Source organism: Tamandua tetradactyla, chromosome 21 (assembly GCF_023851605.1).
Source record: "Tamandua tetradactyla isolate mTamTet1 chromosome 21, mTamTet1.pri, whole genome shotgun sequence".
NCBI classification, from domain to species: domain Eukaryota; kingdom Metazoa; phylum Chordata; class Mammalia; order Pilosa; family Myrmecophagidae; genus Tamandua; species Tamandua tetradactyla.
Window position 1 is genome coordinate 15,989,851 of NC_135347.1, and position 14,067 is coordinate 16,003,917.

At 35.6% G+C, this 14,067-nt stretch overlaps 1 protein-coding gene across 6 annotated transcripts in view; it reads right to left on the minus strand.

Moving 5' to 3' along the window:
- Positions 1-14,067, minus strand: part of YTHDC2 (YTH N6-methyladenosine RNA binding protein C2) — a 156,391-nt gene that overhangs the window by 25,120 nt on the left and 117,204 nt on the right. For all 6 annotated transcript variants that reach the window (XM_077138925.1, XM_077138930.1, XM_077138927.1 and 3 more), the window contains 7 exons: positions 10,234-10,316; positions 6,749-6,854; positions 4,885-5,004; positions 4,279-4,551; positions 2,583-2,709; positions 1,332-1,537; positions 773-968 (listed from right to left, as the gene is read on the minus strand). In XM_077138925.1, coding sequence (XP_076995040.1) covers positions 773-968; positions 1,332-1,537; positions 2,583-2,709; positions 4,279-4,551; positions 4,885-5,004; positions 6,749-6,854; positions 10,234-10,316 — 1,111 coding nt within the window. The remainder of the gene's footprint in view (positions 1-772; positions 969-1,331; positions 1,538-2,582; positions 2,710-4,278; positions 4,552-4,884; positions 5,005-6,748; positions 6,855-10,233; positions 10,317-14,067) is intronic.

Below are 14,067 nucleotides of genomic sequence, written 5' to 3' on the forward strand. Positions count from 1 at the left end.
GAGTTTTAACAAAGAAGAGGATTTAAAAAATGAGTATAAGTGCTGAATCATTATATTGGTATTTCTTTTTGTCTCTAGTAGCGTAAAGCAGCTAGAAGTAAAAACCTAAATTGTGGAATTATATCCTATACCAAACTCTGAAATCTGTGAAATGTATTGCAATTTGTATATATGTTATGTCTTACAAAAAAAGAAAAAAGAGAGAAAGAGGAATATAACAGAGTTAGATAGGATTTAACAAATGAGTATGACTGCTGAATCATTATATTGAGATTTTTTTGGTCTCCAGTGTCTAGGAGCAGCTAAAAGAAAAAAACAAAAAATTGTGGAACTGTAACCTATACCAAACTTTAAAATCTGCTCTATGACCACCTGTTAAACTATACATGGGAATTTATTGCCTTTTTGTATACATGTTATATTTCACAAAAAAAAAGAAGTAAAAACCTAAAATTGGGGAACTATAATCCACACCAAACTCAAAACTGTTCTATTAACTACTTGTTACAATATACTTTGAAATTTATTGCCTTTTTGTATATACAGTATATTCCACAATAAAAAAGTAAATAAGGCAAACTTCTGCAGCAATCAATATTAAGTTACCCTAGAAATCAATTTAAAAAATAAAGGTGTACCTTAATATTTAAATCCTAATATATCAAAAGTGGGCTACTATGACTAAATCTTTTATATTTCACAATTTTTGAGTTATTAATAAAAAAAAACCTTTCCTTCCAAATAGAATTTTCTTTCTTTCATAATACGTTACCTCTAAAGGATGAAGGTTCCTGAAGAGCATTACTTGCCAACCTAGCTGGTCCACAGAATACCAATACAGTGACAGGTGTCACTGCCGAACAACATCTAATATTAGCTATTCTATGGGCTCTGGTCATTTCATCATAAATAAGCCAATCTGTGGGCAGTGCCTGAATTGCTGCAGCTTGACCATTGGCTGGTGGAATCTATTAGGAAAATAAATTTTACAATTATTAACTGTGTTTATCACCTAAATTACTGTTTATACTTTTAAAATGTAAAAATTTCCTCAATGAAATATAGGAAGAATAAAATAATATTTTATTAATATCCAAGGAAAAATTAAAGCAAATCATTACTCATGGAGTTTAAACAAAAGTCTCTATTACTTTACACATTTCCTCTTCCAACTCCAAGACTCAATCAAAAATTTATTCCAAAATTTATTATGCATATATAAATAATTCCTAAAAGGAGTTAGGTATCTGAAGTATTTTTTAAATTAATCTTCGGCTATTTGAAATAGATTAATTTCACCTCAGGGCCTAAGAGCATTAAAAATATTTTACCTTTTTATATTGAGGCTGACTGAGAACTGAAGTGGGATGAAACCGTACTTTTTTCTCCTTTGGCCCTGTCAATCCTACATTCTCTCTGTCCACATGGACTAAATTAGGATACATGCCTGCCACCAATGCAGCTTTAACAACAGCCCAGTTCTCGGAGTTTGTATTAACATCTCGAATGTCACCACCACCTCGTGCTCTTACAAAACCTAAAAAAGAGGAAAAAAACACACCAACTTTCTCCACTGTGCAAAAGATATGTTCAAATGTGTGTATGTTTTTACAAAAAAACTGTATAGCTCATATAAGTTTAATGATATTCAAATTCCACAGCAATACTAGACTCTTCTCTGGAAAGTTTAAAACGCAGAACCAATGATTTTAAGAAAGTTTAGGTTCACACAGGCAAAAGCAGAAGATTCACTGAGGACTTTAGGGCTTTTTAAAAAGTAAAAATTCTCTCAATAAAATTCTTCCTAAGTTATTAATTAACTAAATTCACAGCTGAAAACGTAAACCATTCTTCTGACTGGTATAAATAATATTTTGGTTATCACAGACACTATTACTGAAGGTACAGTCAAGTAAATACAGAGTATTCTTGTTTAAATTTCAAAGCCCTTCATATTTCCCCATATTCAAGACAACTGTAAATCCTCTGGTTCATTTCTTAAATATTATGGTATTTCAGCTACTGGATTCCATGCTTTGATACTTTTTTTCTGACTATCTCTTCAGTGTACTATACCACTCAGAGAAGAAATTCAAAGGAACAATTCTAAAAGGGAATAGCAACCCTGACATCCTCTTTATATGTGTGTGTATTCAAGTGACAACCAGTTGTTTTATATCCAAAATAAAGACTAGAACTCCTCTCTATCTACTTAAATTTTTATAATTTCTATTTCACAGAGCTAGATAAATGCTAATCAATAGTGGTAAAAGAAAATATAACTAGAAGATCTAAATTGATTTTTACAGCAAATATAAACTGTTCACTGTCAACAGTATCAAAAGGGAATAGATTCTGTTCACATATTTCTCAACTACAGTTTCTGCAACATCTTTTTTCTAAGTCAGCAAACAAAAGTCAAGGCCATGTAGAGGTTTCAAAACATTTCAAAAATGTATGATATACAATAATTTGATAATGTCCTGAAAGTAATACAACATCAGTTAAAACTGGAGATTGTAGGTGATATCAGCAAGTCATTCTAAGTGTTTTCAATAATGTTTTTTGTGGGAACAATTTACCTGAGGCTCTAAGTTGACCAAGCAACTGAGTTCGCATGCCTATGATTATTTCCATAGTAGCTTGTGAAAGAAAATTCTTTTCACAAAAGGCTCTCTCCCATCCATCACTTCGAGCTTTCTGCCACGCCTATGAAAACAGAATAATTATATAACATGATACATTTACCAATTACTACTTAATGAAAGAAGAAAGTAACTGAAATCCACTTCACTAACCTCAAGATCAATTCTTACTCCAATTATTCTATAAAATCTAAGACTTTATGATCAAATAAGATTTATCATTAGTTTATGCTAAAATGCTTTGAAAGCCGGGCGGGCCACAGTGGCTCAGCAGGCAAGAATGCTCGCCTGCTATGCCAGAGGACCCGGGTTCGATTCCTGGTGCCTGCCCATGTAAAAAAAAAAAAAAAAAAAAAAAAAAATGCTTTGAAAGCCATTGAGTTGATAAAATCCCAATGAGAACAAAGTCAAGTAACTAAAATGACTGTTTATGTAAAAATACTTACCTTCTCAGCTGCTTCTCCTAATTTTTAACCCCCAAAAGTATAGGAGGTTTCAACTAAGCCATCATAATACCTAGCCCTCTGGTCCTCCAAATATAACCCTGTATCAATCTTCTAATCTGATGGAGAATGAAAAGTGGGATATCTTGAAACCATCTACAGAGTATTAAAAACTTCCCTTAAAAAATGGGTTCTCCTGCTTTGGAGTAAAACTGAAAGACCAAAGGAATAATTTATCCCTCATGATTTTGAAGTAGCTGAGGAAAAATGAAGTTCAAATGAGAACTCTATTTCAAATCTCTCTCCAATTATTATCATTCACGTGATACATTATACTACATGGAATCCATTGTTTAATACTGCTCACAAAAGAACTTACAACTTATTTTTTAAATTATGCATGTACTGGAAAAATCCTGTATGGCTGAAAAAGAGTACTTTCTGCATAAATACAGTAAAATTTTTAAATGCAAGCAGACACAACCTAAATATAAGAAAATTTAAGGATAAATAAGATGTCTAACTTTTTAGGAACACCACTCTTCTGCATGTCTAAATTTCTCAATTACATTTTATTTTCCTTCTTCAAAGTCCCATTTGCCTAATCTTTCTTCCCTATTTGTCTCTTTACTCAGTTTCTCACTACCATTGTCTGAAAAGGTTTTAAGTGATTTTTCAATTTTGCTTTACAAAACACAGTTCTTACATAGTGTCCTGACCATTCAAGAAAGAGATATATATTCTAAAAAAATTAATAAATAGATGTTTAAGTCAAGGTAGTTTACTCCAAATTTGTTTCATATCCATTGTATAATACACAATATTTCTTAACTAAAATCTGAGAGCATTTCTTCTCTAGGACATGACTTAAAAATAAGTAACTCACCATTAAAAAATGCAAATGTAAATATAAATTTTTAAAATTATTTTATTAAAAAAATACATATGTATGCACACACACACACACACTCTTACAAGGTTAAAACTGAGAAAATGAAAAAAAGGAAAGCAGAGAAACATATCAAGAGCAGAAAGGTATTTTTCTGGACTATTAGTAAAATGTGACAATATTATGAAAGAAAATTAATGAAACCATCTCTATTTCTGGTTGTGCTAAGCACTAAAATTAAAAAAAATAATATAAAGAAACAAACAAACACACAAAATAATAATGACAGTAATAACAGTACCTGGAATGCCCTGAGAAGTGCCATATGGTCACTGAATGTTCCGGCAGTGAAACGTTTCCTACAAAGCATAGCTGCACGTTTTTGAGAGGCCTGGGTAGGCAATACAAAAGGATCTCGATAGGCTAGTGTACAAGCAATAGTAAGGATGGGGTCCAGACACTTTAAAACAACAGCACACAGAACCATTTTACCAAGATGTGGTTCTACTGGCAAGTCAGCCAAATGATATCCAAGTTCCGTCAGATCTTCCCATGCATCCATTGCATCTATGGTCTAAATAAAAGGAAAGAGAATATAATTTGTAATGACCAAAAACTACATTTAACCAAACAACATACTTGAAAACACACAAGAAATCTACATATAAATATATCCTTTTTGCCACATCTTTTGTGGCATAACATATTATGCAGAAGAACTATACCTTCTGTTTCACTATAATTACCACCAGCGTGTTCAAAGTAAATCATCACTTAAGATAATTTTTTTCAAGTAGAAAATTACCTAAGATATATTTTCACTTCTTTTAACTTTAAAATTTGGGCATAAGTCACTGTTTTTCAAGTAAAATAAAGTCAGGTGAAATAGAACTATTAAGAAACCAACCTTAAGCATCTGGACAGCATTTCTTACAATTAAAGATGGTGGAGGTTCAGGAGCTTTCATAAGGAAGTCAGCAATGGGACAATTAACTGGGGCTAGCAGCTTGGTATGTAAACAAAGTTCCTGCAAATCAAAGTAGCAAATAATTTTGAAAAATTATAGAGTATATAATATCAACTGTTATTTTTAAAGAAATCCTGGGAACTATATTTCCAAAACACAGACTAGTAGAGTCTGTGATTAGAATAAACAGCGAAGAGAACAATGTCTAGGAAATAAGGTTTCATACTTCCCCCTAGGTTCCAGACCTAAGGCTTTCTTCATCTCATATCAAGATTACCACTGCTCTCACTGCCAATGTCTCCTCATACAGATCTGACACCTGAGTCACTGTCTGAAAACACTAAGACCAGCAATTTTTTTAAAAGCATAGTCTCAATAAAAGTAGGCAATTTTAAAAATTACTCTAAAATAAACCTTTTTTTCATTTATTATATATTCCAGGATCTTTTATTAATTCAACAAATATTTAAGTGCTTTCTGGGTGAAAGGCACCAGGCAACAAGTTGAAGAAAAAGGAGAACAAGCATACAAGTTAGTGTCTGCCATCATGGAGTTTACCCTGTAGTGTGAAAAACAAATATTAAACAAGTAACTGTAATTATATAATGCAATAACAACTGTAATAAGTACTATGAAGGGTACAGAGAACTATATAAGAGGTAAAGCAAGAGATTTAATAACCTTCAGTCAAGAGCAGGAGGGAGGCCACAGGAAGTGAAAGACAATATCCCTGAGGAAGTGACATATAAACTAAGATGTAAAGGTTGAGTAATAATAAAAGGAAGATGGGGGAGAGGGGAGAATTCTAGAGAGAAGAGACAGCACATATGAAGGTCCTGAAATAGAAAAAAGGAAGATATGCTTGAGACACTAAAACTACTGGGATGAGGGGAGAAAGGAGAAATGATAAGATAAATAGACACAGGCAGGAACAGGTCATTTAGGCTCTTGTTAGGACTTTGATTTTATCCTAAGAGGAAGACAGAATAGCACAGAGGCCTTTGGGGAGGAGGAGGTCATACAGGTACACAGATGCCAAAAACATCATCTACTGTGACTTTAAAGGTTTAGAAGCCAACATCTACTTCAGCACACTGAAGAATCAATCTAATGTACTTCCTGCAGCTTTCCCTAGAAACTACACAATGCCTGGCTATCCCATGAAGTCAGAAAACCTAAAGGAAATCAATGAATAAAGGTTAGGAAATCTTAGTGAACCCAATTCAAAACCACCAAGGTAATCTCTGCACCAAAACTGAGATTTTGGTATCATCTGTTGGGTGTTAAATAATTTGTTTTCTAATCCTTACAGAGATATTAAAAGGAAATACTATGTGGTTGATAGATTCCTAATCTAGCACATAAAATACAAAATACTTGTAAACTGCAACATAATTTAAATGTACTCATATAATACTTAAAAAGTTTGAAGTTATATGCATTATATTTTCTTGTACTGAAAAATCTTTTGTTATACACATAACAATATATGTTTTATAATTTTGTTTTACAAATTAATTTTTTTGTATGCTATATGGCAGGGGTTGCATTTCATTCTTTTTCCATGTAAGTGCCCCCATATTGCAGCACCATTTGCTGAATTTTTTTTCGTTTGTTTGGGAAGTGCATGGGCTGGGAATTGAACCCAGGTCTCTGGCATGGCAGGCAAGAATTCTACCACTGAACCACCCTTGCACCCCCTTAAAAACTGATTTTTAAAAAGTCCTGTCAGTCTGAGTTGAAATGGTCTCTTTCCTCCCTCACCAGCAGAAGAAGATCCTTTTAGAGTTAAGTAAATCTCTACCTGTAATGGCATTCTCAAAAGTTCTGGAGTCTGAAATTCCAGCATATTCTGGAATCGGAGTCTACTGAACAGACGGAAACAGATTCCAGGTCTGCATCGCCCCGCCCTTAGAAATAAAAGACAAAAGTGAGATTATATAAAGGTTATGAAATATAAAGAAACTATAACAGCAATATGGTTTAAGGGATAGAACAATGAACCATAAATAAGGCATCTGAGTTTGAATTCTTACTCTGATGCTTATCCCCCATGAAATCTTTGAGAAGACAGTTAACTTGTCAGAGACTCAATTATTCACTCACAAAATGAGATTCACGAATGACACCTACCTGATACACATTCTAGGGTTATGGTAAAAATCATAAGATAAACAATAGTAAGTGAATAAAAAAACAAAGCATGAATAAAGATCTAGAAATTTAAATTCTATCAATTTTACTGAACTGATATCAAACACTATGACTGGGACTATTGATTAGTGTTCTAGAGATTATGCAATATACACTACAGAGGGTTCCACATACTGAGCATCATCACGGAGACTTGTATAATTTGCTGTTAAGCAGCATAAGAGTATCTTGAGGAAAAGCAGTTTCTTCTAAATTCACCTACAGTCACCATATCAGCTAATTCTAGGGCTGAATATGCTAAGTGTTGGAGTTATAGAAATATTCCTGTCCTCAAGGAACAAGCAATTCAAAGACAGGCAGCCATATCTATAACTCAATGTGACAAAAGCTACAAAATCTGACACTGAAACATTCTTTCCTGCATTAAATACTTTTCCTCCTGAGTTACCTTACACTGTAGCCTTCAGCTTTCCTATCTATTCAACCTCCTTTGAGGAATATCTATCTTTGTCCAGTCCTTAAATGTTGATATTCCTCTGAAGTTGCACCTTAGCGCTCTGCTCTTCTTATTCTATCCTCTCTCCTGAGGCGATCTTAATTATTCCCGATTTCAATTTCTATCTACTCTACCTAGATCTTTTAGCCTAACCCCAGTGCTATACTTCAGAAGGCTCTTGGGCAGCTCCACTTGGACTTTCCATAGCTAACTCAAATTCAACGCAACCAAAAGTTAATTCTTCTCCCCAATTTAACTGCTCCTCCCATACTAACTGACAAAGGTACCATCATCCAAAATTTTTCCAAGACAAAAAACTGGATGACATCTTTGATTCCACCCTATTCCTTACCCTTACTCCCAACATACCATCAAACACTAATATAACCTTTCTCTTAAAATCTCTCAAATTGAGTATCTACTTCTTTTTATTTCCACTGCCAGAATAATACTCCTGGCCAATCTCATCTCTCCCTATTATTATGAAAGCATTAACGAAAGAGACTTTTACCGGGACTTCCTATCAGCATTTCTGCCTCTTCCTATATATTATCAAAAAAGCTGAAAGAATATATTATAATCATGTCTTCACCTGCTCTATTACTTTTAAAAAAAGAGAAAAAATTCAAAATGGTTCTTCATGACCTATTCCATACTAACTTCTTTTGGCTCGTTTTTCACTATTTTCTAAATTAAATTCCAACCAAAACACCTTGATCTCTCTTGCTTTTACACCTTCATGTATGCTTTCCCTATGTCAGAAATGCTTTTCCACTACTTTTGTTTAGTCAAATTTGCCTCAGATTCTTTTGTTTTTTCTGTATGCTGTATGGCAGGGGTAACATTTCATTCTTTTTCCATGTGAGTATCCCATTATTGCAGCATCATCTGTTGAGTTTTTGTTTGTTTGCCTGCTTGCTTGCTTGCTTGTTTTATTGGGGAAGTGCATGGGCTGGGATTCAAACCCGGGTCTCCCACCTGACACACAAGAATTCTACCACTGAACTACTCTTGCACCCCCAGATTCTATCTTAAATCCTCTAGAAACATTATACCCAGTTGTAACATGGAACACCCAGTATTAAAATGGCTTAATTTATTGGACTGTAACATTCCTCACACCTCAAAATTCATCTATGATACTAGTTTATTCATCACTGCATCCTTAACAGTTGCAGAGTAAAGGATTTCAAAAACATTTGTTGAAACAACAAAATATTTCTAAATTTATGACCTTTATCCACTATAATATGCTATTAATAGTATAGTTAAGTCCAGCTCAGTATGTCAAGCCACATTTTATCATAAAATGACAAATAACACAATAATTAACAACAAAGACCTCATGGGCATTCTATGACATTACAGAAGATAGAAACAATGCATTCACAGTCTTTATAGCATAATGCTTTCTTTTCAAATCAGTAACTGATGCTTTCTTGCTAGTTAAAAATGCAAGAGAAATTAGTCTAAATAATCTACTGGTTATTATGAAAACTGATGCTTTTTTAGTTTTACCTTTTTTATAATGAAAAAGTAATACAAGCACATTGAAAAAAATATTAACAAGTAAACTACAAAATAGAACAAAATGAAAACTAAGTCTCCTTCCAAGTAACTTCCAAATCCCTTTTCTCAGAGTCAACAACCATTAACTATTTCTTCAGTTTCTCAGACTTTTTCTATGCTCATATTTTTAAAATTATTTCTTTATTGCTTTTTAAAAAAATACGCACATATTTTTAATACAAAAGAATACAAGTTTTACACCTTACTTTTTTCATTAACAACACATCCTGAAAATTCATTCCACATGAATTATATCCCTCCTTTTAACAGCTACCTAGTGTGTCTTTGAGTGGCTCTAGCAATCATTTAACCACTTCCCTCCTGACAAACACTATTTCCAGATTTTTCAATATTACAAATAATGCTGTAAAGGACATTCATTCTTAAACATACACCTTTGATATGTATATAAGTATACTCAAGATAAATTATGAAAAGTACAATCCACAATAAAAAGTAGAATCTAATAAACAGTTTCAAATTCCCCTCTGAAGAAATCACACCAATTTACATTCCTATCAGCAAGACATTAAAGCCTATTGGTCCGTACTTTTGCCAAGTATATTGTGCTTATTAGTAAAATTTTCATCGAGGCTAATCTGATAAACAAATAGTAATTACTTTAATCTGTATTTCTTTTGGTATCTGTGAGGTTGATGTATTAAAAGGCCATGCATATTCCTTATTTTGGTAAACTACTATTACCTTTATCCATTGTAATTGGATTACTGATCTTGATTTAATTGATTTTAAAGATTATTTTTTGTTATCAGCTCTTTGTCCTCTCTTGCAAATATTTAGAACTTTTCCTTTTATTTTTGTTTATTAAGCTTCGCAGACTTCTGAATGTGGAATTATACTGCGCAAAAGTTTTTAATCTTAACGTAATCTAAATTGCCTTTGAAAAAGTTATTTGAAAGGTTTCCTTTATAAAAACCATATCAAAACTAAGACTAACATGCACATTTTAACATTTCATAGACAGTGGAATATATGTTAAATATATAATACGCATGAAAATGTTACCGTTTTATAGGCAACTGAATCAATGTACATTAAATATACATTACCTGCCTTTTCGTTGTATGGCACTAGCTTTGGAAATCCACACCATTTTTAACATTGTAACAGAATTCAGCGCATCAAAGGACTTCTGTAATATTTAAATCATCTTTATGTTAGAACATAAAAATTATTTGAGGAAACAGTATGAAACTTTATCAACATATTTTAATATGCCAACTTTAATAGCCCCTACTGACTTCATAGCTATAATAGAATGGAGTGTGATTTTTTAAAAACTCCAGATTTTATAAAAGAATAAAAACTAAACTCAGAAAACCTATAAAACTTTCCCATTCTTTTTTTCCCAGATTTTGTTGCTCTCCGCTAAAGCTGGATACTGACGGTCAATTATGTTAAGGTATCAATATTGGAAAGAGAAGGCACGCAGGTCTTAGTTCCTCCTCCAGAACAACTATTAAAGAACTAGAAACAGTACAGAACAGCTCCCGGAGCCACGACAGAGACCAGACACACAGCGTACCCCATTCTGGAATGGCTGGACCGGCTAAGAGACTCAGCTGCGGTGAGGTCCCCAAGAGGCGTGCGCTTCCCCGGGCCATGGCGGCTGGCGGCCGGAGCCCATCCCTTCTTCCTTCCCGGGCCAGCTGGGAGCTTCAGATCGGCAGTTCCCCAAGCCGTGGCGGCCGGCACACCTCCCCAACGCGCGGCTTCCCGGGCCAGCTGGGAGCCTCGGATCGGCAGTTCCCCAAGCCGCGGTGGCCGGCGACTGGAGCCCCTTCCACACACACGGCTTCCCGGGCCGGCTGGGAGCTTTGGATTGGCGGTCCCCCAAGCCGCGGCGGCCGGCGCCCCTCACCCACGCGCGGCTTCCCAGGCCGGCTGGGAGATTTGGATCGGTGGTCCCCCAAGCCGTGGTGGCCGGCGACCGCAGCCCCTTCCACACACGCGGCTACCCGGGTCGACTGGGAGCCTCAGAACAGCAGTTTCCCAAGCCGCGGCGGCTGGCGACCCTCCCCCACAGGCGACTTCCCGGAGGGAAAGGAAAAAGTCTCCAACAGTAGTAGAGACTGAGCCCAACCTAACACCAATAATGGCATTAATGAACAACTTCTGACTACAAAGAATAGGCCCTCAGCTCAGGCCAAACTGATCAAGGCGGAAGTCGCCGATTGGGCTAATTGAAAAAGAGGAGAGGGGGCGAAACAGAGCCTTCTGCGGCTGTTTCTACGGAGGCTTTGCTGCCTCTTGGCTCATCGCTGGGATTACGCAGGTTGCAACTGCCCCAAACGCAGAAACAGGGTGCGTTCAGGGCTCTCTACCACCTGAACCTTCCCCGCGGGAGGGTTGAAACACAACTCAGGTGGAATCCCTCCCTCAAGGAATTCAGATCCCAGGACTTCACAATTGGAAGCTATTAAAATCAACCTACAACCTTTCCTCTGTCTCCAGCACACATCAAACAGCGAGAGTCTTCAAAAGTTAAAGGAGCGACAGCATCTTTTACTGGTGGGACCCACAGACAGATGAGCACCACATACTGGGCAGGATAAGAAAAACAGAGCCCAGAGACTTCACAGGAAAGTCTTTCAACCTGCTGGGTCCTACACTCAGGGAAATCTGATTAAATGCCCAGACGCCAGCAAAAAATAACAGATCACACCAGGAAAATTGAAGATACGGCCCAGTCAAAGGAACAAACCAATAGCTCAAATGGGATACAGGAGCTGAGACAACTAATTTTGAATATACGAACAGAAATGGAAAACCTCTTCAAAAACCAAATCAATAAATTGAGGGAGGACATGAAGAACGCATGGGATGAACAAAAAGACGAAATGGAAAGTCTGAAAAAACAAATCACAGAACTAATGGGATTGAAAGACACAGTAGAAGAGATGAAAAAAACAATGGAAACCTACAATGGCAGATTTAAAGAGATAGAGGCTAGAATTAGTGAACTGGAGGATGGAACATCTGAAATCCAAAAAGAAACAGAAACTATAGGGAAAAGAATGGAAAAATTTGAGCAGGGGCTCAGGGAATTGAATGATAATATGAGGCACACAAATATACGTGTTGTGGGTGTCCCAGAAGGAGAAGAGAAGGGAAAAGGAGAAAAACTAATGGAAGAAATTATCACTGAAAATTTCCCAACTCTTATGAAAGACCTAAATTACAGATCCAAGAAGTGCAGCGCACCCCAAAGAGAATAGACCCAAATAGGCGTTCTCCAAGACACTTACTAGTTAGAATGTCAGAAGTCAAAGAGAAAGAGAGGATCTTGAAAGCAGCAAGAGAAAAACAATCCATCACATACAAGGGAAACCCAATAAGACTATGTGTAGATTTCTCAGCAGAAACCATGAAGGCAAGAAGACAGTGGGATGATATATTTAAATTACTAAAAGAGAAAAACTGCCAACCAAGAATTCTATATCCAGCAAAATTGTCCTTCAAAAATGAGGGAGAAATTAAAACATTCTCAGACAAAAAGTCACTGAGAGAATTTGTGACCAAGAGACCAGCTCTGCAAGAAATACTAAAGGGAGCACTAGAGTCAGATACAAAAAGACAGAAGAGAGAGGTGTGGAGAAGAGTGTAGAAAGAAGGAAAGTCAGATATGATATATATAATACAAAAGGCAAAATGGTAGAGGAAAGTATTACCCAAACAGTAATAACACTAAATGTTAATGGACTGAATTCCCCAATCAAAAGACATAGACTGGCAGAATGGATTAAAAAACAGGATCCTTCTATATGCTGTCTACAGGAAACACATCTTAGACCCAAAGATAAACATAGGTTGAAAGTGAAAGGTTGGGAAAAGATATTTCATGCAAATAACAACCAGAAAAGAGCAGGAGTAGCTATACTAATGTCCAACAAATTAGACTTCAAATGTAAAACAGTTAAAAGAGACAAAGAAGGATACTATCTACTAATAAAAGGAACAATTAAACAAGAAGACATAACAATCATAAATATTTATGCACCGAATCAGAATGCCCCAAAATACGCGAGGAATACACTACAAATACTGAAAAGGGAAATAGACACATCTACCATAACAGTTGGAGACTTCAATTCGCCACTCTCATCAATGGACAGAACATCTAGACAGAGGATCAATAAAGAAACAGAGAATTTGAATATTACAATAAATGAGCTAGACTTAACAGACATTTATGGCACATTACACCCCACAACAGCAGGATACACCTTTTTCTCAAGTGCTCATGGATCATTCTCAAAGATAGACCATATGATGGGTCGCAAAGCAAGTCTCAACAAATTTAAAAAGATTGAAATCCTACAGAACACTTTTTTGGATCATAAAGGAATGAAGTTGGAAATCAATAATACACCGAGTGCCAGAAAATTTACAAATATGTGGAGGCTCAACAACACACTCTTAAACAATGAGTGGGTCAAGGAAGAAATTGCAAGAGAAATTAGTAAATATCTCAAGGCGAATGAAAATGAAAACACAACATATCAAAACCTATGGGATGCAGCAAAGGCAGTGCTAAGAGGGAAATTTATTGCCCTAAATGCCTATATCAGAAAAGAAGAAAAGGCAAAAATTCAGGAATTAACTGTCCACTTGGAAGAACTGGAGAAAGAACAGCAAAATAACCCCAAAGCAAGCAAAAGGAAAGAAATAACAAAGATTAGAGCAGAAATAAATGAAATTGAGAACATGAAAACAATAGAGAAAATCAATAAGACCAGAAGTTGGTTCTATGAGAAAATCAATAAGATAGATGGGCCCTTAGCAAGATCGACAAAAAGAAGAACAGAGAAGATGCAAATAAATAAGATCAGAAATGGAAGAGGTGACATAACCACTGACCTCACAGAAACAAAGGAGGTAAT